The 27,587-nt window shown below is 43.2% G+C and overlaps 4 protein-coding genes, 1 long non-coding RNA gene and 2 other non-coding genes across 10 annotated transcripts in view; 2 read left to right on the forward strand and 5 right to left on the reverse strand.

Annotated features, from left to right (window-relative positions):
• LOC114442691 (tectonic-1-like) overlaps window positions 1–3,013 on the forward strand; it is a 7,335-nt gene extending 4,322 nt beyond the window's left edge. The window contains exons 7-14 of the mRNA XM_028416463.1: window positions 12–32; window positions 770–904; window positions 1,366–1,491; window positions 1,722–1,810; window positions 1,899–2,036; window positions 2,114–2,267; window positions 2,364–2,495; window positions 2,603–3,013. Of these exons, the coding sequence (XP_028272264.1) occupies window positions 12–32; window positions 770–904; window positions 1,366–1,491; window positions 1,722–1,810; window positions 1,899–2,036; window positions 2,114–2,267; window positions 2,364–2,495; window positions 2,603–2,749 (942 nt within the window). The 3' untranslated portion in view covers window positions 2,750–3,013. The remainder of the gene's footprint in view (window positions 1–11; window positions 33–769; window positions 905–1,365; window positions 1,492–1,721; window positions 1,811–1,898; window positions 2,037–2,113; window positions 2,268–2,363; window positions 2,496–2,602) is intronic.
• A 292-nt stretch (window positions 3,014–3,305) lies between these two features.
• hvcn1 (hydrogen voltage-gated channel 1) lies at window positions 3,306–7,437 on the reverse strand. 4 transcript variants are annotated; one of them, XM_028416401.1, is made up of 6 exons: window positions 7,406–7,437; window positions 6,450–6,672; window positions 5,669–5,773; window positions 5,323–5,554; window positions 5,094–5,206; window positions 3,306–3,693 (listed from the first exon to the last, which is right to left on the reverse strand). In XM_028416401.1, the coding sequence occupies exons 2-6, from the start codon at window positions 6,621–6,623 to the stop codon at window positions 3,625–3,627; spliced, it is 693 nt and encodes a 230-aa protein (XP_028272202.1). In that variant the 5' UTR covers window positions 6,624–6,672; window positions 7,406–7,437; the 3' UTR covers window positions 3,306–3,624. The 4 variants fall into 4 exon arrangements, with proteins under 4 accessions (XP_028272202.1, XP_028272203.1, XP_028272201.1 ...); XM_028416402.1 differs by lacking the exon at window positions 7,406–7,437 and adding an exon at window positions 7,346–7,364; XM_028416400.1 differs by lacking the exon at window positions 7,406–7,437 and adding an exon at window positions 7,209–7,267.
• LOC114442988 (ribonuclease inhibitor-like) lies at window positions 6,622–13,541 on the forward strand. Its single transcript, XM_028416879.1, has 7 exons — window positions 6,622–6,684; window positions 11,714–11,874; window positions 12,000–12,176; window positions 12,702–12,714; window positions 12,884–12,920; window positions 13,090–13,179; window positions 13,327–13,541. Exons 1-7 carry the CDS (start codon window positions 6,622–6,624, stop codon window positions 13,539–13,541), a joined length of 756 nt encoding a protein of 251 aa, XP_028272680.1.
• A 580-nt stretch (window positions 13,542–14,121) lies between these two features.
• On the reverse strand, window positions 14,122–16,294 carry LOC114442727 (uncharacterized). Its single transcript, XR_003671371.1, has 5 exons — window positions 16,202–16,294; window positions 15,471–15,565; window positions 15,101–15,159; window positions 14,862–14,929; window positions 14,122–14,595 (listed from the first exon to the last, which is right to left on the reverse strand). It is a non-coding gene; the product is annotated as an uncharacterized LOC114442727 (long non-coding RNA).
• On the reverse strand, window positions 14,992–15,058 carry LOC114443155 (small nucleolar RNA SNORD63). The gene has a single exon (XR_003671425.1). It is a non-coding gene; the product is annotated as a small nucleolar RNA SNORD63 (small nucleolar RNA).
• On the reverse strand, window positions 15,233–15,434 carry LOC114443154 (small nucleolar RNA SNORA74). Its single transcript, XR_003671424.1, has one exon. It is a non-coding gene; the product is annotated as a small nucleolar RNA SNORA74 (small nucleolar RNA).
• Window positions 16,295–17,416: 1,122 nt separating the features above from the next.
• Window positions 17,417–20,146, reverse strand: cfap96 (cilia and flagella associated protein 96). The gene is made up of 7 exons (XM_028416880.1): window positions 19,937–20,146; window positions 19,348–19,567; window positions 19,077–19,214; window positions 18,811–18,886; window positions 18,197–18,382; window positions 17,929–18,092; window positions 17,417–17,474 (listed from the first exon to the last, which is right to left on the reverse strand). Exons 1-7 carry the CDS (start codon window positions 20,034–20,036, stop codon window positions 17,417–17,419), a joined length of 942 nt encoding a protein of 313 aa, XP_028272681.1. The 5' UTR covers window positions 20,037–20,146.
• Window positions 20,147–27,587: the final 7,441 nt, after the last annotated feature.

The raw sequence follows: 27,587 nt of genomic DNA on the forward strand, positions 1-27,587 counted from the left end.
CTGCTCAACAGAGGAAGGATGAAGGTGCCGCAGTAAGTATGCCTACCTTTCAACTCTTAAACCAGTGGCCACTTCATTTTAATAAACAATATATTGATACAATTCTCTATTGGCTTTAAAAACATGTTTAGACTTTTGGTAGTGCCAGACAGTGACTTAGATATTTCAATAATCTATACTTTTAAACCATTTCCAATACCATTCCTATATCATGATTTATAGACAAACCAACCTGTCATGCAAAAGGTAAAATGATGAAAAGGTCATTATATCTGTATATGCAGACATACTGTTACATATTTCCACGCACTGTCTTACAGCAGGGTTATTTTGTCAGCTGACTCAGCATTGAGTGCTGTGAAAATGTCAAAAATCTCCTCCTGATCCCCGTGAAGCAGAAAACACCTAGCCTCATAGTGCAATAGGTTAGGACAGATATACCAGATAAACAGACTGCTGCAATGTAAGGGCAGGACAATGACACAACATCTTGTCATTTCCCAAGAAGAAGGAAGTTGTGTTTTTTCACATTAGGCCTGCACATTCTTTGCTCTGTGCTACACAGTTTGGCTGTTATTTTGTCTGAAAACTCTACTGTGCAGTGCAAAGAAAAGACTAGAAGAATCTGTAGGAGCTCCTAACATGCCGTCAATATAAACACAGATAGAGTATCAATGTTGCAGCTATGAAAATGTGTCTGCAAAGTCCAGTTCTGTACATAGGGTGGCTGTTAAAATGCATAGTGTGTGACCGATGTGTGTTGCTGGAGGCTGTTCCTGTGGAGGTAGTGTCCGTCACACTGCAGTCTAACACCGGGACTCAGACTGAGCTGAAGATCCCAGGTGGACAAAGCCTGCGTCCTGTCCTGCTCAGCCCCACCCTCTGTGGAAATGTGGTGCTGAAGGTGAGTCGCACATGTGCACATGACTTTTTGGTGTAAAATTATTTTTAAATTATATTAGCTCTGAAATATCACATTTAAAGAGTATGATTGACAGAATTACCCAGAATCCTTGGTGTTGTATTGAATGCTGAAGACTTGAATTACACAAATAGTTTTGGTTGATGGCTGTCAGTAGCTCTGTATCTCAGTATCTCTGTTGCATCCCTGACAACAGGGAGCTTCAACCAAATCTGTCACGGCTGGAAATCTGAATCGGATTTATTGTCGATTTATCTCAGCATTTGGTGCATAATAATAGAAAAATGAATAAGACAATAAAGCAGCTTCTGCCAGATACATAACGAAAGATGAGGCACCTGACCTCAAAGCTAAATTATATAAGTAAGTCTAATTTGTCAGATGAAAACTAATGACACTTTTTATAAAATGAAGACTTTATTGTGAATACCTTTTCTCCATAGGTTGTCTATGTGATCAAGTACGGCCCAGCTGGTCAGATAGTAAATGCTACAGTGTCTCTGGTGCTTGGATTTGTCAGGGAAGCCATGCTGCCACTGGAACAGCACTTTCGGGTCATGTATGTCCAGGTACGTGTGCTTTATTTGAACCTGCTCCAGGTTTACTGGTGTTTATTGATGCTTTGCATTCAGATTATATGCTGATGATACCTGTCAGGATGATGCTTGCTGGTTACAGATTGTTATTTTGAAAGTGACTTGATCTCCTAGGTTGACCTCCCAGATGGTTCTGGTTCAATGACCTCGCAGAAGAAATGACACAATTCTGAATAACACACTGTAGTGTTTCTTTTAACCAGGACGGTGGTGGGGAGACAGCTGTTCAGCACAGTGGAAATCCTGGTTATGTGGTGGGACTGCCTCTTGTGTCCGGTACAAGAACTACAGAATATCCTTTACCTGTGTGAATGGTGGATGACAAGGAAGCAGAGGACCTGCTGTTGATCTGATGATTTGACCTTAACAGTCCTCTCCACAGGGATTGTTAGAAGCATCAACCTCAGGGACACGCTGTCTGTTCTCCGCAGTTCTGAGGACCAGGACTGTCTACAGGGTCCACACCAGCGCTCCCCTGTGTTGTTTGGTTTGGACACTGAGTCTGGCTGCACATTAAGGTACAGCAGTTTTCACTCCTTCCTAGGTGCTGACTCCTCACATGTTAGCACACCAGACATGTTCTTGTCCCCTGCAGGATGGATGACGCCGCCAACTGCACCCTGGTCTCCCAGGTGCTTCTGGATGTCCTGAGAGGACCAAACTATCCTCAGGTGGTGGCATCGTTTGGAAACTCCCCACTGGACAATCCACTGGACTGGGTGCAAATCAAAAGCAATTACAATCCTGGGGTGAGTACAGCTCAGTTGTTGAAAAGTCTAATGTGTCATGATAAAATCAAGGTTCAACCTTGAATCAGAGGATAAAATTACTTTGATCATTTGCAGGAGGCAGGGAGTTGCAGCATCCCACTATCCCTGCATTTAGAAATTGAGTGGACCAAATATGGAACCTTGGTGAACCCCCAAGCTGGGATTGTGAGCATCAGAGAAGTAATCCAAACCAACACTAGCAGCTGGGTAAGCTAGCAGAACTACTAACAGGCTGGGAGCTCCTAGATTTTACACTAGACAACATGAACTAAGCCAAATGAACCATCTTAGACTGTTTGTGTCTTCTACTACAGGCTGTGTTGTCACGAGGAAGCAATGTCCTGCCAATCAGAACGTCAGTAGCCTTCATACCAGTCTCTGCTGCTGCTCTTCCTGGTTACAGAGCCATGCCCACCTTTAATGCCAGACTGCCCTTTGACTTCTTCTCCCCTTTTGTCTGACCAACAGCAGGTTCCACTCATCAGTATGGTAACAGTAACCATACACTCTAGGGTTGGGCGGTATCCAAATTTTGATGCCGTCAAACGGCCTCCACATTTTTCCCTGGTATACGTGAATACCGTGCCGTGAGTTAATGTAGTTTAAACTGAGGCCTTTTAAAAACGCATATAGTGAACCGACTTTTTTTAATTTCATGCTGGCAGCACGCCAGTATTAAACTGGTATGAGCCCGTCCCGATGTGTTTCTGTTTGTTTTTATAATTTTTTCAAGAGCCTTGTGCAGTTACAGCTCTCTCTCTCTCACACCTCTGCTGTCACATCATGTTCATAAACTTTATAAGTTTTATTGACGGTATTAAACATACCATCGCTACCTGTGTGCCCTGCAGTCTACCTTTAATACCTTAATACCGTCCAACCCTAACACACTCTAGTACTGTATATTGTTGTACATACATTTTTTGTAAGATCTAATAAAGAAAACACAATATTTATTATATATATTAGTAATTGATTTAATTTTTTAACAAAACAATATTTTGAAATTAGCACGTGTGTATGTATGTTTATGTACAAGTATATCTGAAAGGATTTACATACTTACAGGCATAGAAAGCTTTGTGAATAATACTTAGAATCTTAATATTCTATTTGACATTCATTAGATAAATGCATATATCTAACCATTCCCAATACTATGGTGACAGGAACGCCCAACATGTAGACCTCCCTGGTGTCACTGCCACAACAGAACAGCTTCTGTACAATAGGAATGCTGACATACAAAGTGTATCACGGAGTACATAGAGCGATATTTGAACCTGGCGTAGGATATGAATGACACAGTCATATTAGTCGATTAGCCTCGCAGTAGTTAGCTTGATGAGTCGAACTCTATGCCGTGCTTCTTAAGGAGTGCTTGCAACTTCTGGTTCTCTTGGACCTAACAGACAGAGAGAAGAATTAGTCGAAGGTTTAGGGGCAAGCATTCATGTCTAATATTGTGTAACCCTGCTGCCAAGTTAGGCCTGACCCATAGAGACAAGGACTCCACTAGACCACACAGATGCTCTATTGTTTGAATCTGGGGCCTCACACACCAGGCCGTCTGTGTGTCAAAGGAAAATCAAAGACAATCACCAGAACACGCCACCTTTTATCATTGCTCCAAGGTCCACTTCTGATGTCAGTTGTTTTAGCATTGGGCAGGGATCAGCATGGACAGCCTAGACTACATTGGATCACATGAGCCAGCCTTTGATCCCCACGTGCATCAGTAAGTCTTGGCTGTCAAAGACTTCTCTCTCTGGTTATGCTGTTTCTCTTTCTCGGAGCAAATGGAGAGATACTGACCACTACAGACATCAACTCTGAGGACAGAATGCTTATTGATCCTGATGCCACGGACAGGTGCTATGGCCACCAGATACTAAATGTAATTCACTTCACTTGTCCATGGTCAGAAACTCGTGGCTGATCAGTGTTTGTGAATGAATGATGCCACAGACATGCATAATACTAACTGTTCTTGAATGTCAGAGATTCTAGGTTGTGTGTGTGAACAGGGCCATGTCAGTTAGTAAGACCAAGACCTGAGGGGATGAACGCACCTCCGAGGGAGTGTGACCACAGCTTCTGCTGCTGCCATAAGGTTTTGCTGATGGAACAGGACTACAGCCAACTTTTGAACAAACACTCCCACTGAACTTTAGGTTATTATTTGTCCTACACTCAGTAAATTGAAACCACCAACTAGAAACAGTAGCAGTGACTGGACACTGGGATGAAGCTAGCTGGACACAGATACTAAAGTTCAAGGTAGACTCATGCATATCTTCCTTGAAAAGCCCAATACCATTCTCAGCCATTTTGCTGGCAGTCTGAGGAGTGGTGGCCTTGCATTCTGAAGCCTGAGACAAGACCCCATCAAACTCATATGTAAATGTAAAGTACCACAGAGAAAAGGGAAAATGTCAAGATTTTTGTACTCTCTCTTGTCAAATATGAGTGTAGCATGACAATCTGTGCTGCACAGCAGGCAACTGTGGCTCGAGTGCCAGGGGATGTCCACTATTCCTAAGGTTGGTGGTCCGGTACCTGGGCTCCACACGTGCGAGACACACTGAGCCTGAAGACACTCCCAAAGGTAGGTGGGCACCTTGCCAAGGAGAAGAGTGGAATATAGGTGCAGACCATTTTTAGCTGAGTTAACTGGAGAAAAAAACTTGCTTCCCACATCTTGATAAGTCGATGATTTTTAGATCTTCCTACGTCAAGTTTATCGCCCCACTGCACTGTTATGCTAGCTCTTATTTTAAGATAAAAAAGGGTGTAAGAGTTCACCAGTTTATCACTGCGCTCCTGCAGTTCTGTGACCCTGGCGACAAGGTGGTCGTAGCTTTCCTTCAGTTTGTGGACCTTCTGGTCTGCACGGTTCTTCACAGAGACCAGGATCCCTGCAGCAAATTCAAACACGGTCATCTCCACCACAAGCAAATACGATGCATTCTTTACAGTGTAGTACACACGTGTTGTTATTTTGTCCCACTTTTTAGCAGGAAGTGGCACTAACCGTTGATGATCCTGGCCACCCTCCAGAGTCGGAGCAGGATGAGCAGGCCCATCCCATCAAAGGCGTCCTCGTGGAAAATGAAAACGATGTCCAACACAAAGGACACCACCACCACCAAACCATCAAACACTTCAAACTTGTGCTGGAAGAACTCTAGTCGGTATGCCAACAGCTTCCCAGCCAGCTCCAACATGAAGAAGGTGAGCAGAGCCAGGCTGAGGTAGTGAAAAATCTGTGGAGGGCAAATATGGGTCACGGTCACACTGTAGGATGGTCTCTGTGGTAAAGTTGCAGTGCAGAACTTACACTTCCTCAGATACATTTCACAAAAAGGTTTGCATCTCACCTCAGGAGCGAGGTGGCCATGTTCCAGCTGTATGACAGACAGATCTATGAGCAGCTCTGCCAAGACAAAGATGGCATCCAGGATCACCAAGCACACCACCACCACCTGGAAGCAAACAGGCACGTGAATGGTTCTGTCACTGACACACAAGGGGAATTCTGCTCAATCACAAGTCACTTGGATAACTTGGTTGAGCAACATAATCACTAAACCAAATGAGCAAAGAAGCTGATTTAAAGACATTACTATCTTCCTCAAGCAGAACAGGATGTTTGCTACTTTGGATATGCTGACATCACATAGTTTAGAGCCAGAACCTGCCCTCTGTGCCTTTTCAGTGTGGCCTGTGAACTGGTCCAGCCCATACTGGAACACAATGCAACCAGCCAAAAATCAGTTCAAGGCAGCAAAGTTCGGCTGAGTCACACATCTTGAACTCAACATCACCAACGCCTTCATCCTAACTGTGTCTGCCTGTCTCTCTTCTGCTGTGTCTGGCATATATGTTGTTGTGTTCTCATTGGGTGCTTTTAAAATGGATATTTCCAGCTCTTTGTTTTTAGTAGAGGCCCCAACAATCCAATAGAAAAAGGAAATACTGAGTCACTCACACTGATCTTCCTTACCAGTTAAAACAGTAACTGTGTTTACCATGACCTGCTTCACCAGCTTTAGTGTGAAAAGTGGCTTGTTTCTTTCACAGATGTCTTACTGTCTCTGGCTCCTGAACAGGCTGATGCACCCACCGTTAACAGTGGTGATGGGCAGTTTGCTGCCATACCTGGAAGCGTTCTGAGCTGTAGAGCCTCTTCAGTGAATCCCTGAAGGTCAGCGATGCAGAAAACTGCCCCGTAGCCGGACTCAGCTCCTCACTGGCCACATGAAGCTCCTCTTCCTCCAACTGGGTTGGCTGCGGATCACCCACGGTGGTGAAATACCTCAAGTAACGAGCCATGACAGGCAGCCTGGATGGAAGGAGAGAACCACGTCCCGCCTCGGCTCACCTACAACATAAGGTACGTCAGATGTCAGGACACCTCTGCCTGGCTGAATCTGCAGACTGTCCTCATCAAGCTTTTCATCAAGCTCTTCGTTCCGTGTCAGCATCTGGGCAGATTTCTTCATGTGTCACAATCTGAGCTTGCTTCCCCTTTTTTAAAGTTTGCAACATGTTATTGAGAAAGCAAAGCATTTCAGTGTGAGGAGAAAGGGAAGCTGGAAGCATTGTTCTGCTTAATGATTTACAACCCCACAATCTACCGTCCATCCTTCCACGGAGAGCAGGTCAAACTGCCTGAAGCTCTCCACTATGTGCATTCAGACCTCTGCACCAATCTCCATTCATGTTTTATACGTGTTGCGTTCATAGCTGCTGTTTGAGGAGTGCACACTTTAGAGTGTGAACAAGAACATGCATTCTCCTAAGGACTCTGCACACAGTCCCGCGCTATAACAGTATAAAGGCAGATCTGAGGAGTGTGAGCAGCTGATCTGCAGACAACAAAGTGACTGATGAGCGGAGAATCCGAACTTTTCCTACCAGATAGTGCAGAAATGTATTGCAGCGTTACGTGTTCGTGAAGGCGATCGTCGGCAGTGGGAGTGGGCTAAAACTCGTGATAAAAACATCCGCCCGGGCTGTTTTTGCCAAGCAAGCATTTTACTAACGGAACGCACCGCAGCCGGCTCCGCTGGAGCAGGGCCCGTGGAAACAGCAGTGAAACAGCAGCGCTTTACCTCGGGGTCCACTTGGTTCTTCAAGACTATTCTTCAAGAAAGGGGGGAAACACTTCACGTGGAAAAACTCCTCCTCCGCTCCCACACAGCCTCGGACAGCCCCACACCAAACTCCATTTATAATCTGTACTTTTTAGTAGCATCGCTCACCTAAAACTTTTCAAACATGTGGGTCTGTATGCTGTTTGAATTCACTGCTGACAGACATGCATGCATTGTTTCGCATGTGTAGATATATGTAGAGGGAAAGTGTTTGGTGCCAGCAGAGTCTAAGACCCGCTCTGCGCACAGACTGCTGCGAAGCACCGCAGGCCGCTCGCGTGAGCGCGCACAGGCCACACATTAACTAGTATACCAATGCTCGTGAGCGCGCACAGCTAAAGCCGCGACGACTGAGAATCATCCAGGAACTTTTGATTTGTTGCTGAGACTTGTTATGAATGTGGAAATATTCCACTCCACATGGCTATAATGTGGAACATTCAATTCAACACATGAGGTGACTGATGAGACTCTTCTAAGCCCTTTTAACACAACATGTATTCTTCATTTGGTCAAAACTTTATCAAACCTCACAGACAAAATGACCCATATAAGCCCAAAACCTCTGCCAGGATAAACCATGATGTGGCTAGAACTAAGTGAAGTGAAGTCATTCACAAACTTCAGGGCCTAAAATCTGTAACTTGCCTACCACTTTGACAGGGGTGCAGTGTTTGGCTGGGCTGATTTTGGATCTATTGAGTTTTGGATTCTCCCAGGTGGCTATACCCTGTGTAAAGTAACTGTGGACGTGCCTTCCTACAGTCAGTTAGCTCAGTTAGCTCAGTAAGATACACAGACTATACAGTGATAACATCATGTGACCCTGACTTTGTTTCCTTTGTGACTCCTGTCTGTTCCTACATCTGTGTGTGTGTGTTTGAATTTGGGTGTGGTGATGGATCCCAATCCCCAATCTCATTGTACTTGTGTATAGTGTCGATAAAAGGCATTCTATTCTATTCATCTGTGGATGCTCTCATTCATCCAGGTCAGAGTCATTTCCAAGAGTTTGAATCGAGGCAGCTGGACTCAGGGATTGGTTTTTGAAGACGTTTTCTCCCTCAAGTGGCTTCTTCAGTTCTGCTACTATTCTGGTTGGGAATCTGAGTTTTATGTGTTCAGGACCAGTGTGGGTGGATCTTGCAGGAACTCACATGACTAAGATCCCTATGGTTGGTTAATGGTCAGTTAACGACCAGAAACTGTGTCTGGGCCCTGTGCAGGACTAGTTGACGGCCCATCGTTAGAGTTTGAATGTTTGTCTTAGTGACTTTAGGCACTGCTTAAAGTCACTAATGACCTCCTCGGACCGTGGACTCGTCTCTGTACTCATTCTACTGGATCTCAGTGCTGCCTTCGACACAGTAGATCATCGCATCCTGCTCCACAGATTAGAACACGAGATCAGGATTACAGGAACAGCACTGCGCTGGTTTAAATCATATTTATCTGACAGATGTCACTTTGTTCATGTTAAGGGTTAATCACGGTATTCCTCTTCTTCTCCTCTCTCCCCTTCATCCTCTCTGTCCTGTCTCCCTCTTCTTCTCCTCTCTCTCCTTCATCCTCTCTGTCCTGTCTCCCTCTTCTTCTCCTCTCTCTCTCTCCTTCATCCTCTCTGTCCTGTCTCCCTCTTCTTCTCCTCTCTCTCTCCTTCATCCTCTCTGTCCTGTCTCCCTCTTCTTCTCCTCTCTCTCCTTCATCCTCTCTGTCCTGTCTCCCTCTTCTCCTCTCTCTCTCTCCTTCATCCTCTCTGTCCTGTCTCCCTCTTCTTCTCCTCTCTCTCTCCTTCATCCTCTCTGTCCTGTCTCCCTCTTCTTCTCCTCCTCTACTCGGCCGACTGGCAGCAGGAAGGTTCTTCCTTAAGGGAGTTTTTCCTTGCCACAGTGCTCTTAAGGGGGTTCAGGCTCTGGGTCTCACGCTCTGAGTTTCTGTGAAGCGCTTTGAGACAATTTCTGATTGTAAAATGCTCTATATAAATAAAACTGAATTGAATTGAATTAGTGTAGAGCTGGGTTTAAAGTGTACTGGGATCTGATGTGCATTGAAAATCCTTTTGAGTCTCTCAGAAACTCCTGATATATATGGGATGACAATGTTTTTCGGCGTGACTGGTCCTGTTCTGGTTGGGCTGTGTGCTGTTCTTTCCTTTTGCCAGCATTCACCAGGGCCCAGTTTGGGTAGCCACAAGTTCTGAGAGCTGTGTTTACTTGTTTTTGCTCCTTGGTTCTACCTTCTGTCTCTGTGGGTTTTGTTTGTGCCCGGTGTTGTAGGGTCCTGATGACCCCCAGCCTATGCTCCAGTGGGTGGTGTGAGTCAAAAAGTAGATATTGGTCTGTGTGGGTTGGTTTCCTGTAGACCTCAATGCTTAGGCATGAAGCTGTCTGCTTGACATCCTCCCAAGTGAATTGGATGTTTTTGTCCTCTGTATTTATGTGTTCCACTCCACTAGCTCCACTAGCTCGGATCTTCACCCATGTGTCATCCACATATCTGAACCAGTGGGATGGAGCTGGTCCTGGAAAGGAAGCTAGAGCTCTAGCCTCCACCACTTCCATGTAAAGGTTGGTGACCCCATGGCACAGCCATGTTTTTGTCTGTTGAATTTTTGATTGTACTTGAAATATGTGGTGTTTAGGCAGATGTCCAGTAGATCACATATGTGGTCTGGTGTTAAGAGGGTTCTGTCTGCAAGTGTGTTGTCTCGGGCCAGCTGTTCTCTCACCAGTTCCCTCGCATCTGTGGAGGGGATGCATGTGAAAAGCGAAGTTACATCATAAGAGACCATGGTGTCTCTGTCCATTTTGATCTGTTTAATTTTATCTGCAGAGTCCTGTGAGTTGTGTACATGGTGTGGCGTGTTGCCAACCAAGGGAGACAGGATTGCTGCTAGATGTTTGGCCACATTATATGTAACTGAATTAGTGCTGCTTACGATGGGTCTAAGAGGAACCCCATCTTTGTGTATCTTAGGAAGTCCATAGATACATGGAATGGATTCTTGGGGTAAAGCTGGTAGTACAGCTTTCTGTTAATTACTTTTCCAATGTTTGTAGACAGTTGACCAGTTTTTTCTTATATTGATTAGTTGGATCCCTCTTAAGTGACTCATAGGTGTTTGTGTCATTGATGAGGTCCATGATTTTGGAGTGGTAGTCCTCTGTGTTTAATACCACTGTGCATCTGCCTTTGTCTGCTGGAAGGATAGTGATGTCTTTGTCCCTTTTTAGGCTTGTTACAGCTTTTCTTTGCTCAAAGGTGAGATTGGAAGGTGGTGGTTTTGCATTGTTGAGGGCTGCCGTTACTTTCAGTCTTAGTTAGTCTGCTTCTCTGCCAGTTAGGTTATTGTGTTTGATGGCTGACTCTGTGGCAGTGATGAGATCAACCACTGGAATCTCTTGAAGTGTTACTGCAAAACTGAGGTCTTTCGCCAGCACCTCTTTTTCTGACTGAGTCCTTTGTTTGAAAGGTTTGTCACCCATTTGTCTTGGAAGCCAGTTTTGCAGCTGGAGTCATCCCCTTTTCTCCATGCCAAGTTAGTGGTTTCTGTATGTGAAAGTTGCTGAGACTTAAGTCTCTGGAATTTACACATCTGTCTTTCCTTATCCTTTTTGTGTTGTGACAACCGTACCCTGCAACCACATATAAACCATGTTTCCCCACCAAACAGTTAGAACTGATGAAGCTGCTTGGAGGAGCAGCAAAAGTCTTCAATAAAACTCTACAAGTCCAGACGCCTTGCTGCAATCTTCTCTACTTATAATGCCTTTCTATAGAACAAGGCCAGCATTGTTTAGATAAGTCTGTCCACTACTCCACCAGTGAGATACCAGTTTATCCAGCTGATGTTAGATAATCTGTATACTAGATCTACACCAGTAACTATGATACTATACTTATTCCCATTTAGTTGTATTGTGGGTATCCTAGAAACTGCATCAGCCCATTAGCCCATCTAGTCATTCAATGTGATAACACTGGGCAGCAATGTGTTGAGGGCTGTGACCGCTTTGATATAGGCAGGTTCCCACTGAAATGACAAGCTACCGGGTTTCGCTTAACCACCATACAAAGACATCTTGGCATAAAAGCATTGGTGCTACTTCTTCACAGCTTCACAGCTATTTTTTTAACTTTGTAGCTATTTTTGAAGTGTTTTAAACTTTGGTAAACGCACTTACAAATTGCTCTTGATGTTATATTGATTGAACTAGTGCTTTCCTTAGAGGGCTGTGACTTTTTTGCACTTTGTCTTGTCTTCAGAGTAACCTGCAGCAGAGAAGCTGTGAAGCTCTGGCAACAGTTCTCAGCTCTGAGTCCTCCCATTTGAGAGAGCTGGACCTCAGTAACAATGACTTACAGGATTCAGGAGTCAAGCTCCTCTCCTCTGGACTGGAGAATCCAAACTGTACACTGGAGACACTCAGGACTCATAAACCCTCTATTGTGCATTTGGTAATACGTTGTAGTGTCTGAAATATTTTTTTTCTTTACAAATTCAATTATAGTGCACAAAAATCTTCTTTTCTGAATGTTTTTTGTACATTTGAAGGCTCTCAGGCTGTATGATCACAGATGAAGGATGTGTGTCTCTGGCGACAGCTCTGCGCTCCAATCCATCACATTTGATGGAGCTGAACCTGAGCTATAACCACCCAGGAACGCCAGGAATGAAGCTACTTTCTTCTGGACTGGAGAACCCACTGTGGAAACTTAACACTCTTAAGTATGGAGAAGCCTGCCTGCACTCTGTTGTTCTAAAATCTCATCCTGTTTGTACATCAATTGCACCACGCCAAAGAATGTATTAGGTGGATTATTTGCAGCCCAGCATATCCCAGGATTCAATACATAGCAATTAAAGGTAGGGAAGGAGATTTTGAAAACTCAGCCAGATTTTGAAAGTAAACACACGGCCCTTTCTCTCAGAGCTCACCCCGAAGCCACGCCTCCCAACCAGTCTGTGCCTTCGGCCATCATGCATGTACCTCTGTTGCACGCAGAGCAGGAAGAGAGTGACAACCAGCCAATACTTCGCGCAGGGGCGCCTCGTAGGATTGGCTGATGTTTTTAGCGTTTTATAGCTTCCACAGATGATTCATATTCGTTTTAAAGCGAAGAATACCCTAATAAAAAGTGCATCAGAATGAAATCTCCTACCCTACCTTTAAAAGTTTAATGCAATTAAAAAGCATTAAAATGGCGAACAATGTTTCAAGAACTAGTTTCCGTTGTCAAAGCCAAGGACAAGCACAGAGCCCACAGTGTTTGTCCAGTAATTCATGCCTTAAGACTAGAGGATGACTAGACCAGAAAAGGCATTTCCTTATGATGTTGTACCTATAAACTGCCTAAATGAAAGGCCAATGTTTGGTTGTCTAAAACAGTTTTAGAATATTTAGTTCTGAATTTATGTAACTTTTTTCCTTTCAGGGTCGACCACAGTGGTTAAAACCAGGACTCGGGAAGTGTAAGTGAACCTTCATTCATAATACTGAAAACAAAATGACTAATGGACACCACTGATAAGTCATCGTATTTTAGCTTAGCTCATGTAGAACATTGGGCTGTCCATGGTGTGTAGAGGGTTTCTACTTTCTTAATCAGCAATTATGTTGCATTGTTTTCTGACCTTTCAGATGCTTGTGTGCTCACACTGGACCCAAACACAGCAGACAGAAACATCTTTCTCTCTGGAGATAACAGAAGAGCAACAGCTGTTACTGAGAGTCTGCCATGTCCTGATCACTCTGATAGATCTGACTCCCTTTTTGCAGTAATGTGTGCCAATGCTTTGACTGGCCGCTGTTACTGGGAGGTCGAGAGGGAAGGGTGGCTTTCTATAGGTGTGGCTTACAGAGGCATGAACTGAAAAGGAGAGGGCAATGAAAGCAGATTTGGGAGGAATGACAAGTCCTGGGCTCTGTTTGCTTCCGATCAGGCGTTCTCTGCCTGGCACAATGATAATTCCAAATCTGTCCTCACCACCCCATCCTTTCTACCCAAGAGAATAGCAGTGTATCTGGACTGGGATGCTGGCACATTGTCTTTTTATGGGGTCAGCTCAGACATACTGATCCACCTTCACTGAACCCCTCTACCCTGGATTTGGATTTAGGGATGGATGTGGGTCTTGAGACACTCGACTGAGCAGCTCTAAGATACAACATGGTGTTGTATCTTTCTTTCCAAAAAAATGCATCGACTAGGGGAATAGGGGGTAACTACACATTTAAATCCTGATATACCGTCCTCTTCAACAATCTTCTATCTTCACTAGGCTGACATTATTGTAACATGTTACAAAGCTGTAGTGACCTGATGTTTACAAATCTTTCTTCCAAGTTTGTCCTTTCCTTGCTGATAATCTGTTCCTACATTTGAGCATTCCCCACGAACCTGGACATATTTAACATTGGCATGCAATTAATGAAATGGTTAGAAAAACAGATGTGATACAGCTCAGCTGTTATGTTACTCACTAACCTTGGCAAGCTACTGATTAAAATGAGTCCAAATGTTTTAACTGTACAGAATATGAAGTGGTGAAAAGCTCCACTGACTCTAGGTGCCCGTTCCATACACATCCAGGCCTGGAAGTCACCAAAATTAAATTCCACACCACATAAGTTCCCCTTTGTCTATTCTCTTGCCTATATTCAGAAAGCATGTTTATTGATGAGGGCAGTTTTAATTTCAAAGAGCAGCAAACAATTTTATTTAATCACATGGGGAAAACAGTGGCGCAGTGGTATAGCAGGGTTGTGTTCTTGGGCAAGACACTTCACCCTAGCCTGTGGCACGCCTTGCTAGTCATTGTATGACACTGACACAGCAGCCGTAAAGAATTTGAATTAATACAGTATCTAAAATAAAAATAAAAAAGATTTGACAAATTAACCAGAGATCCAGTAACTGAAAAAAATCTGGAAACTGGAAACAATTTATGAACATTTAGGAAAAACTAAAAAAAAGCCAAATATGTCCGAGTTGTGGAGCAAATCTTATTGATCCTGGAATCTGTATCTGCAGCCTTAGCAACAACCTTCAGCAAGATTAAACAGACATGGAAACAGATGTTTTTGGCCGAAGAAGCACAGACATCCCAGCAATCAACAGGCAGGAGGCGTCTCATCCAGGGCAACCTAGCAAGAGAAAGTACCAAGTGTTAAAAGGAGTTTGTACACACATTACATGAAATACAGCAACACAACAAGCATGTTTCAGGTCTTTAGTCAGGTACTGGTAAATATTTTTTACTCAGACCTGTGCCAAAAGTCCCGACATTCTCTCCCAATTCTGTGATTCCGCAGCAGAGTGTAGGTCTCTGCCACGGCAGTACATGATTGGGTTCACACTGTTACACACAATATTGTGCATGACTACTGTACCCACATTTGCTTTTACATACCTACAGTCCGTCCCATTTTTGCACAGGTTGGTACTGCCCCCTACAGGCCTAGCTGCACATTGGTGCTGCTGTAAAACAAACGACAGTGAGTGTTTCAAAATCATTAAACTGTATGCTGACAATCAGCTACTATGCTCAGGGTTGAGTATTCACCACAGTGTGTCAGCATGATGTGTTATATATATTCATCACAGCATACAATGCAACATTCAGTGCTGACAATGGTCTGATGAACCTACCCTCAGTCATTCTGCAGTACGTCCATCCACTTCAGACGACAGCCCACCAGAGGCTCTGCCTGCAACACAACCATGGAAAACACTGTTTATTACCAGCAATCATTAAGAACAGAGAAACACATGTCAACATGTAGTGTGCAGCCCTGCACTAGGCCCGTCCTGCACGTTGGATCAGGACAGGCCACTCTCGTCGGGCCACGCTCTGCAGCAGCTTAGCGGCAGCAGGCTCTAAAACAGAACCTGCGTGGCTGAGACAAAGTACAGAGACATTCTCTACCAGCCCTGTAACACTGAGCCAGACACACAACGCCTGGTCAGCTGACTTAGAGCTGGGGACACCACTGCTCTGCACCAACTAAACTATGTTTACCTCTTGGCTGTCAAAGCCAGGCAGGAGATCCACAGCTCTATCCCATCACTAATGCTATGCCATGATGTTTCTGTTCAAAAGGAGAGCCGGCATCTCTGGAAAAAAAAACACGCATCACATAATGCACGATGTCAGAACTGAACGCATTATACAAGATACATTTAGGAAGACAGTGAAGACAGCAACATAAAAAGGGGTCAGGGTTACCACAATGGACAATTCCTAATGGACAAGTTTAGCTCACAGGGGACATACACGACTTCGGCACCAACTACAATGTATTTAGGCAGCGGCACATGAGTCTGCCTCAGTTTAAACTCGCTGTGTAAACACAGCACAGACTGTACATACATCCTGTTGACACGGACGTGTAGTAGTCCGTATGAATATGATTAAATGCTAACTTACCTTTTTAGATAACGTTGTCTAAAAGGGTAAGTTAGCATTTAAGCTAGCTCCAACGAGTGCAGTGGCCTGCCTCAGACACGGGGTAACTCACACGGGCTGACGAAACACGGCCCATCGCTTCTTTACACTCGCTGTCTAAGTTCTATAAGTACAAACCCACCGCGAACCTCCCGCGGCACGGTGAGCCGGGCTAGCACCTCCTAGTGAAGATAAACCCTCAGGTTATCTACTATAAGCTTTTCTTCCTGTTGCCCCGAGGCATAAACCAGACCCTTACATACTGTTACTGTGAAACTACAGCAGCGTGTGATCAGAACACTCACCATGCTCTGACCACCACACGCTACACATGCCTCAGCCGACAGAAAGGAAGAGCAGATGTCGCGCATACATTTATAAAGTGTGGCTGCCGCTGTGCATTGTGGGAAGGAAACTTCTTCTTCGTCGTCTGTATGACGAGTTTCAACTATTCCATACCGCCATCTACTGTACCAGTGCGAGAAGGGACGTTAATAACAAATACGTAAATTTGCGTCTGTATTTTACGAGAATAATTTCAACATTGCGAGAGTAAAGTTTTTAAGAAAACACAATCGTTCGGGTCAACATTGCTAGAAACTAAATGGCAACCCCCGTAAACCACTGTTTACGTAAATTTAGGGTTTGATTTTATTTTTCTATAATCCAACATTTTATAATATTTCTAAACTCAAAGTACTCCTAATACTCTTAAAAAAGCGTATTGTTCATACAGCAATAAATAAATATTATGTTTGAAAATGAATGTAGTAAAGCAGCAGAAACACAATGCCACCCTTGGCTAATAAATGTACGTGTTAGTGTTTTTATCAGCATGATACAGTAAGGGAATAACCACATTTGTTTGCTAGTGTTAGCATGCAGCTTAAGCCTAGTCAGCCCACTGTGGCTTGGTTACAGTCAATGGAAGTAATATTTATTTCAAAACTGCAGCTAATAAATGTGCCAATGGAAATATAGCTGATTTGATCACAGCCTGGTCGGCCTGGGAATCAGACAGCAGTACCTATTAAGCACAGATCAATATTCATGTTACGGTATTGTCTAATATATGTTTGTCTGCCATGTGCCATTTACAGACAGAATGAAGGAACCATAAAGGACTGTGAACCACCATTAAAATGAAGGTACCCTTTATTTTTAGTATGCTATATTTTAGTATGCTTCAGTTTATTTGCCTTAGTTTCATGTCAACTGCAACAACACATAAGATGCTCTGTCTGTGACAATACCATTTCAATTTACAGTGTACTAATAACACTAGTAATCATTTGACTTCACACATCTACACAGACACATATTACTTAATTATATCATGATTTTTAGTTCAAAACAATGATTATTCATAAAGAAAACCAAACACAACTCTCCTATATAACTTCAGTGTGAGACACAATAATCCAGATATCCTCTGTAAAGACAAAGGGAATCATGCTGTACTCTCATGGCTGCTGTGGTGAAACAAAGGTCGGCCACTTGTTGCAGCGGGGGTATTGTAGTTAGCAGCTCATCATTGCTAACGGAATGGTGGGAGGATACTTTGAAGAGTGCACGCTCCTAAAACAACAAAACAAAGGACCAGGTGCACAGTGCATTATTATTATGGAACAGATGGTCAGTTAACACTAAATGATGGCAATAGTGATGAATAATCTATGCTATTATTGGTAAGGTTTACAGAACTATGGCTTTGTGTTTTAGCTACCTCTGCTATGGTAACCGTAGGAAAATACACAAAACACTTGGCAGATGATGGATAGACCATCAGCGCTATCTTTAATCAGACTCACAAATCCCAAAAAGATGCTAGAAAGCTACATGTAGCAGTTAGCATGCCAGTACATCATTTTTGTCACCTATCGACGTAAAATACACCAATATCAAAACAGATAAGTGTTTATAGACAAATAGTCAGTGTTGCTGTTGTCCTGATAGGCTTTTGTCAGTCTTCTTCCAAATATATCGTCATTTGGAAAGCAGAGAAAGTGAGTAATAGCAAAAGAGATCAAACCTGTTGACATTGACAGTGATGATGCTTTTTACAGGCATGCTCTTGGGACCAGGAACAGGACGGAAGACTGGCTCTTGACTGATCCGTTTGGACCGAGGAATGATGAATGGATCAGCAGAATGTGAAGGGTAAGTGCCAAACGCCCCCGCTTTATTTCCTCCCATCTAGCAGAAGAAACATTCATATAAACAAACATAAAAACATTCAATACATAAACTATATGTATAACAATGTAATAATGCAGAGTCGCTGATATGTGGAGACTCACTCGCTTGCTAGGGGACGGGGGCTTAAAGGGAAGCAGAGAGACCTTCTTTGCAAGTGGGAGGGGCTTGTTTGCAGGTGGGAGGGGCTTGTCACTGTGGTATGGGTTGCTTTGGAAGTAATCTTTGGGGTGACTGCTGAGCTTGAAGGGGCCATCTCTTAGCTTGGAGTGATGGACTGCAGCCTCTTTCTGTATCACACAATGGAAACAATGTAGTCAAAGGGACAGGTAATGTTTTTATGGTATAACATTTCTAATATGTGCAGGTGTTCTTTTGGCCACACCTCACATCACGAACAATAATCAGTACTTTATAATGGTTACGTGAGACAGCAGAAGTCAGTTCAACCTGAGAAATGAAGCCAACACAACACTGCAGCTCCTCTAACGGCCGCTTGAGAGTGGTTCCAACTATGAGTCAATGCCTAATAGACCTCCATGTAAATGATCAAGCCTGGATCTAAAACCACTCCCTTTCTCTACCTGTGATGATGCCAAAGGTTCCATCCTAATTATTTCAACAAATGCTGAAAAACAACGAAACAAAACACAGTATTGTTTTCAAATGATAACTGAACCTCATTTGTTGTGTAATAGTGTAGTGCAGTGCGTCTTACCTTCAGGATTTCTTTGGGTCTGTCATAGGGGTCTGAGGCATACAGCTCGACTGTAGACAGGGTTAAGTTGGGATAGCTGCAAGAGATAACATGTCGGTTACTACAGCCTCATGAATAATAAGCAACTGTCCCTTTTTATTATCATCTCCTTAGTATGTTTATATTATATTATTAAAGTTTCCCTTATAGTTACAGACACTATTGTCAGCCCGGGTCATTCATTGTGCAGTATTGTAGCAGTGTGCGATCTTTCTCTTGCCATAAACCTGTAACCACTGCCTTTCTTGGAAGGTGAGGTGACAATGTTGCGTCCAGGTGAGCGATGAGCTTTCTGGACAACTGACAGTGGACTCATGGCTTCAACAGGCCCAGAGAAAGTCCCGTAGCAGCTGCCTGCACCAGAGCTGCAGTCAGACAGAGACCGTGTAAGACTATGCACCTTGGGAGAGAGAGCCCTAAGGCAAAGTATTTTGCATGCTGATACTAGAAGTACATATTCTGAACAGTTCTTTGTGGTTGCTGTGTGTGCCGTCTCACAGCATCTTGATCCCGTTACAAGGCATGAAAGCCTTGCCCAGGTTCTTCTTGGCCTGTTGGACGCGGTTCTGTCGGGCCAGCCTTATCGGGTCGTTCAGTGCTTCTCGTTCAAAAATCCGTTTAAAGGATTTATCGAAAAAGCCGCTCTGCAGAGCACAGCGCTGTTTAGCCACGCCCGCCTGCATCTGCCGGCTCCGATATGCTGCCTCATTAAATGGACCTGGATTCAGAAGACATCACATATTTTTATCAGAGGGATGCGACTTTGCCATCAGATTATAGATCAGTGCACACAATTCACACAAATATTTTATTTTCACGTTTGTTATTGTGCAGAAAAGTGGGGAAAACCCCTAAAATGTCCCTGAACTGCTGTGCCTTTGTACCTGTTACTTCCTTATTGGTGTGTACTAATGAGGCAAATCCAGAATACCAGGAAATGTTTACCCATGTGGAAGCAGCCGACTATAAGAAACTCCAGCATTGGCAAGCATTCTAATAAATAAGTATATTTTAGAATTCCTTAAGAACTCCTCATCCACTTTCCTTTTGCATTCTTTGTAAATAACCAGACAGACAGCATACTCACGGCTGAGGTGTGGAGTATACTTCTCTCCTACAGAGATGTAGCTCATCTCTTTAAAGACACCCAGACGCTCCATGTCACTCTTTCCCTCACCTGCTGTCATCTTTACTTGCTGCAACACACTGTGTGTATCTATCTATCTATCTATCTATCTATCTATCTATCTGTCTATCTGTCTATCTGTCTATCTATCTATCTATCTATCTATCTATCTATCACATAAACTGTGTAGCTATGCAGCTCTGTACATTATCTGTATATTGTCTGTCTGTATACAAGCTGGTTGCCAGGGAGAAGAGGAAGTAAATAAGTTGCCTTCAAAATAAAAGCATGCTTTTAACATGTTTATGTGCACTGCAACCACGCTGATGATTGAACCTGTTTGACAGTTTGTGCTGTAATCTAAATTTGTCCTTTCTAACTATCTAACTATTGTGCAAAAGGCTCTAGCTAATGGTTAAAACTCTTATTTATGTGGATCCTTTATGTGGATAGCTGGAAATGCAGTGCAGGATATATTAACTTAAGCATGTCTAAAACCTTGACCTGAAATAAAAAGTAGATCTGCGGAATCCTTAAGAGAGACATGCAGATCTCTAAAAATAAATATGTCAAATTTTTGGACACAATTATCACCTTATACTACCAGTGTCAACCTCTTGGTGGTGCTAAAACTTAAGTCAGGTGAGCAGGAATTTCAGGCTGAGCATGAATATAAGAACTGAATGGCACACTGAGAGTCACACTTACAATAGAAATGAATGAGCTACACTGAGTGGTGTTAAAGTCGGTGAGAGTGTGAATGTTTTTTTTCCATTGGTTTTATGCTCTATGTTCCAGAAGAAGGTGTGCTATTCAGGAGAGAGGGCATTCTGACATCTCAGGGTGTGTGTGGGTCTTACAGTTAGAGGCTGGGAATACACAGGACGAGTAGCCTTACAGATTTGAATAAGTAATGGATGATGGTGCTGACTTCGAGTGGAGCCGTTGGGTTGTCTAGAAGGTGGGGCTGGAATCTGAAGGTGCTGACTCCTTGATTTCTGTTCTCCAAAATGATTGGAGAACACAAACTTGGCAAATTATGGAAGATGCAATTGTTGCAAAGATTTTAGGTATTTACATAAAGTTTGTATGTAGTAAGACACACTGTCAGAAGGTGGCAGGCCAACCTTAGAAGTGAAGCATGATGAGTATAAAGAAGTATACTAAGGTCAGTTTACATCAAATAAAGACTGTCCCACTGTATGAGTACAGCCTTTGTTTACCACAAGTGCTTCAAATGTAATTTGTCAGAGAGCACAGTGTGATGTATGACAGAGGGAGGAGAGACAAAGGACTGTGAGACAAAAAGAGACGTGACAGATGGAGACAGAAGAAGTGAGAGGACAAAACAGAAGCGCACATACAAAGTGAAGGAGATAGAGACACGTATAGAGACAAAGACTTGGCTTGACTGGACGAATGTCCTTGGAGAACAGGGGGAGGGCAGATCTGCAGCTGGGTCACACACACACACACACACACACTGCTCAATGTGCACACACACACACACACTGCTCAATGTGCACACACACACACACACACTGCTCAATGTGCACACACACACACGAACACACACACACTGCTCAATGTGCACACACACACACGAACACACACACACTGCTCAATGTGCACACACACACACTGCTCAATGTGCACACACACACACACACACACTGCTCAATGTGCACACACACACAAACACACACACACTGCTCAATGTGCACACAGTCATACTGTAAGTGAAAATATGACTGAGCTTAATACCAACATGTAACATTCTGTGGGGTAACGTGTATTGTTTTTGTTGTATCCAGTATATATTCCAGCTCCTCTTCAGATCCAGTTCTTCAGGAGCTCTAGCATGCTAACCACAGAGCTCAATGAGCCAAGTACTAAGCTCAATGACACTTGACCTCCCTACTCTCCATTGTATAAGGCAGCATGAAAACAACATACTGTACTTGTTACGGCTCTTTAGAAGCATCTCTAACATCTGTACACACAAAATGAGTAATGGAAACCTGGCATGAAAACCATGCTCATTGGTTGTTGTTGTTGTTTATGATGATGCTGTGTTGTGTCTGTTTTTCCTTACATTGTGTTTTTTTGTTGTTCACATGAGCCTGATAACTGCAGAGGCTGTGTCTGGGATGTTATTTATAACAGAAGTAAATAAGTCATCCACTGTTCAAAATGACCTGTGGTTATATAGCTAGCACCCTTAAGTAGATGTATGTGAAAAATATTTCTTAGGACAGGATTGTCAGTAGGTAACCAGAAAGTGAAAGGTTCTGTTTTCTACATGATTTCTTTTCTAGATCTAACCAAGTTGTTTTGGTGCCTAATCTAAATGAAAGTCTCACAGGACACACAAAACCCAGCCCCCAGGGTGGATGTAAGTAATGTTGAAGGACCCGTCGACCCCTGTTTATCATTGTGTATGTGAACCAGACATGGTTTCAACTATTTTGTTGCATCTGTGAGTTTGCAGTAGGCAATAGACTGCCTACCTGTCTGCCTTTGCCCATTGGCAACTGGGATTGGCTCCAGCACCCCGTGACCCTGTAGTACAGGACAAAGCAAGTTCAGAAGATGGATGATGGAGGCACTCCACCGCAATTTTAAAAAAATTATTCTAAAATGATTTCATGATTTTCTGGAAGATAAACAACTAACCTGCGAGCCCCAGTGACATTTATTGCATATAATTCTTGTTGCTATGGCAGCATAATGTTAGGGAAACATTATTTTTGTTTTTATTTATAGCACAACTAATTTGTAGCACACAAGGACAGTGGCATTTCAAAATAAAACTGCAAATAAAACTACCATGAAGAAAAGAACAAGATTACCAAAATAAAACAAAATACTACTAAAGAGCAAAAACACAAAAAAGGGAAAACAAAGCAGGAATCAATACTGTGACTGTGACCATAAATCATGACACATTCATGCTTTAACAGGTGTGCATTGAAACCTAGATGTACTAGATGGCTGTCGGTAAATTCGGAGGAAAATGACAGTGTGCAGCCAGGAGCTTTCTCGGGTTCCATCTATTAGATTTGCTAAACATTTTTGACTTGGACACAAAAGTCACATTTCATGCCTAGCTGATTAAAGAGCAGCATGAGAAGCTCCTCGTGCGGAAAACAACTGAGAGATCCTCTTTAAAATACTGGATAGGATTTAAATTACAGGAGGAGCAGCAAAGTAATTGCACATGTAATTATAACTGAAGCAGGCTAAAAACACACATACTGAGTCGAAGGAGGATGAAAGTGCAGGTATGTCTGAAAGGCAGATGTGCACACTTACTAAACATTAACTGAGCTGCCCACATAAAGAGAGGAGAGGGCTGTCAAAGCTGCGGCTGGCAGGACACACTGCAGCTGCACATGCACTTAATGTTGCACATAAGCAGATGAGCTCTTTTTGTTTGAACCATTAGTTTACAGATTAGAGTCGGATCAGATCACAGTAAACCCAACCACCGTGTATCAGGCTCATTAGATTTCTGAGGGCATAACACTGCTGTAATTGTTTTTTCTAATGATCATTTTCTTTTTTATTCATAAAACAGAAATGAATAAAAGTGAATATAGCTGCTAACACTAAGCTGAGTGGCCACTGTGTTACACTCATAGCAGCCACCTTTCAACCGCACACAACCGTTTTCAAATTGAATGTGACTTTCAGTATTTTGTGTCAGCACAGACTTGTCATTCTTTTTCTGAAGACTACTGTCAAGTGTTAGGTTGTCACTGGGTTTGAGGCATTCGTCTACTAGAAGCTTCAACTGAGGTGGATGTTTAGCATGAATTCAGACTGCCTTCAACGTTCAATCAAAACAGTTCTATACCATCTGTCTAAGACCAGCCTAAAAGCAGTGGGCTTTTAAACTCAGATTACTACTTTTAACAAAGTTATATACTATAATCCAGAATTTCCGGTGCTTTGTACTCCAAACCAAAGGATTTGCCTCAGGTCCACCTATTTATCCTGCATCTTATACACTGGCTTCACCAAGTGAGTGGATACTGACCATCTAATCCATCCCAGACCTTGATATGCACTGTAGTTAGAAGATAATCCACGTTATGCATTTTATCTGAGTGCTCAGATTGCTGTTGCTCATTAGTGTGCATGACATTGTTTCTGTCACAAAGTGACATGCCATCACAGTACCGGCAGCTCTATTTACATATGCCTACAAGCTGAATTAGTCCAAACACGGACATGAACAGGAGCCCCGCCCCGATGAATGCCCCGCTCCCACGGCTTCTGCTGTGGCCTTAGCTTCCAGGGTTCAGCTTCCAGGGTTCAGACTGGACCCAAAGTACAGAGAGCAAATTGCTGCTAGCTCTGGGCCATGTGGTTGGTGTTGAAAATGATCAGTGCCTAAAGGTGACTGTGACACATTTTTAATGTTAGCAGCTCATGACGTAATAGTTTGAAGTGATGCCGTAGTCTAAAACACCTCAGCTAGTCTGGTTTAATGAGGGAAAAGAGCAAACCTGACTCACTGAACCTCACTTGAGCCCTGCTTGAGCCCTAAATCACAGCAGAGTCAGTACTTGACAAAGATGGTCTTCCATGCAATGAGTCAAAATGACACATTCAGTAATGTGTCATGGCCTGGGGCTGCTTCACTCATGTCAGAGCTGGTTATTTTTTCCATTGGCAATCACAACCAGTATGACAGTCACAGTGTACTTGAGAGGGGTGCCACTCTGTCAGCATGAGCGTACTTGTTCAGAAGACTGATGGAAATGTAAAAAAAAATCCAAACAAATTGAAGCCACATTTCTATTCTAACAACACGTCTGTCGAAAATCCAGTATATGTATAACCTAAACCCAGACCAGCAATTCCTATTAATTGGAGCTGAATCTGTCATTTGAAGCCAAGAAATACGGATCTCATCCTTCCAACGTCGCCCCTCTCATTCATTGATGTGCAGCACAACACAGCAGAAACCCATTTCATTACCGATCCAGGAGGGAAGTGACTGTACTCTTGTCTCTGTGCTGTATTCTATACACCACAGAGATAAGGGTCTAAGTTTCACATTTGATTAATGTACACTCTCAGTCAGTCAGTAGTAAAAGTAGTTATCAGCAGTGGTAGTTTGTCATAAGCAATAATCATCATCCTAATAATGTGGCGCCATGACCTGCAGCAGGCCACTAATATGCATGTTTCTGCTCAAATTGTCAGAAAGAGACTCCATGAGGGTGGTATGAGGGCCCAACGTCCACAGGTGGGGCTTACAGCCCAACACAGTGCAGGGTGATTGGCATTTGCCAGAGAACATCAAGATTGGAAGAAGATTGGCGCCCTGTGCTCTTCACAGATGAGGGCAGGTTCACAGTGAGCACATGTGACAGACGTGACAGAGCCTCATGTGGCTGAAGTGTGTCAGCACTTCCTGCATGATGGAGGCATTGATGCTATGGACCGGCCTGAACATTCCCCAGACCTGAATCCAATCCAGCACATCTGGGACATCATGTCTCGTTCCATCCACCAGCACCACATGCACCACAGACTGTCCAGGAGCTGATGCTTTAATCCAGGTCTGGGAGGAGATCCCTCAGGGGAACATCCACCGCCTCATCAGGAACATGCCCAGGTGTTGTAGGGAGGTCATACAGGCACGTGGAGGACACACACACTACTGACTTGTCTTGAGGAACTTCCACTCAAGTTGGATCAGCCTGTACTGTGATTTTTATTTTGAGTATGGTTCCAAATCCAGACCTTCATGAGGTCTTTGATTTACTTTGATTTACATTGATCATTTTTATGTTTCACTATGTAATGAATGAAGATTTTCAACTGGAACATTTCATTCATTGAGATGTAGCAGGTGTTATTTTAGTTTTATCATTTTACTGCCAATTTGGTCCCTATTGATAGGTACCCCTTTTTGCAACATTTTGCATAATGATGCCTGTATGAGGGGAACACATTGTTTTGTATTGTGTCTGTGTTGTTATGTGGAGAAAAATATCACAATGATTGTATGTACACTGACATGAAAGACAAGACATTTCCTCCACACATACCAATGTGCCTGTGTGATTAATGTAGGGAGTGGGGCCAGTCCCTGGTCTGCTTTCTTTGATGAGTTTGATGATTATGATGTCCAGGGTTAAACATAGATGCATCTTATTTTGTTCTCTATAAGAAAGCAAAACAGCTTTTCAAAAGCCGAATTATACTAAACTCACCTGTGATAACTGGAAGGAGCAAACAAGTTCCCAGAAAATTCTCTGAACCCGGACACAAGAAAAAAAACAGAACACTTAAAGTTTATTCAGTAATGTAATTGCATCTGTAATTTTGCACAGGCTAAAAACCTACTTAACTAGCTGGAGGAGCATGCCTGCTATTTTATTAGCTTCATTATGCTGTAAATCTCATCCTGTCTTCTGTTGCTGTGGAACATCTGAACATGGAGCCCATCACCTCTAACACTGCATGTGAATCGTAAAAACTCAAGCGTTTTGCCTCAGTTTTACCACGGCGTGAGGAGCGACTGAAGAAAATCTCGGGCTGATTTACGGGGAAGTAAAACGATGGTGTAGAGAGGGGAGGGGGGAAGAGGCCGCTATCTCTCCTCATCACTGCACACTGCTTAGAGTCCCCCTGCTTAATGACTAGATGGAGATGGAGGAGGGAATGAGTAAGGGGAAGGAAATGGTCGCATCAAATAAAAATGACGGGTATTCTGATAGATAAGACTTTGTAACCACAATGAAGTACTCCTGCCACGGGACCTTTTTTTTCCACGCATCCTGCTGTCTCTGTTGTATCCACCAAATAAATGTGTTTTCTTTCACGTTGCTGTGGTGTTGATGTGATTTTCTTATTGAATTTATTTGTTTAAGAATCAATCTCCTCTATCACTGCACACATGCTCGATAATTTGTACACAGACAATTCACACCCACTGGTGGCAGTGGAAATGTTCAGTAGTCCATCCAGGGGAACTATACAGATTTGACACATGTGCTACCAGTTAGTATCATTTATCACTGTGCTGCAGACTACATCAGCTGCTGCTAAGGTCAAACTTTTCCCTGTGCTAATGCTTTTATTACTTCTAGGCTGGCCTGTTTCTGCTCGTGTTAGCATGGACCTGACAATCACATCCTGGTTGCAAAAACACTATGTCAGTGTTACTGAGTACATTTTGTTATTATCTAAGGCATGTTCCCCATTGTAGGACAAATAAGGGTTTCCTTGATCTTCCTATTTCTTAATCTTGACATCCAGGTAAATTCTCACATTGAATTTGTACTCACCTGCCTGAACACAGGCTTTCTGTTTTCCGGTGAATGGTCTATAGATGGATTAGCAGACCATGTGCAAACAGCTGATTGAGAGGGCTTATGGCCATTTATGGCAAAGTATAGGAGAGGAACACAAACAGAGTTTGAGATGGATGCTGTAACTGTGCAGCAATACTGTTGTCCTTTGACACCGAGCCAGAAAAATAGTAGTAAAAGTAAAATCTGTCATTCCGGAAATGTTGAACTGTTCCTCTAACATTTGAGCTGACTCTGCATGACCCAAACTTCAATAAGGGAGTGGGCCAATGGATCAG

Source organism: Parambassis ranga, chromosome 10 (assembly GCF_900634625.1).
Source record: "Parambassis ranga chromosome 10, fParRan2.1, whole genome shotgun sequence".
Lineage (NCBI taxonomy): Eukaryota > Metazoa > Chordata > Actinopteri > Ambassidae > Parambassis > Parambassis ranga.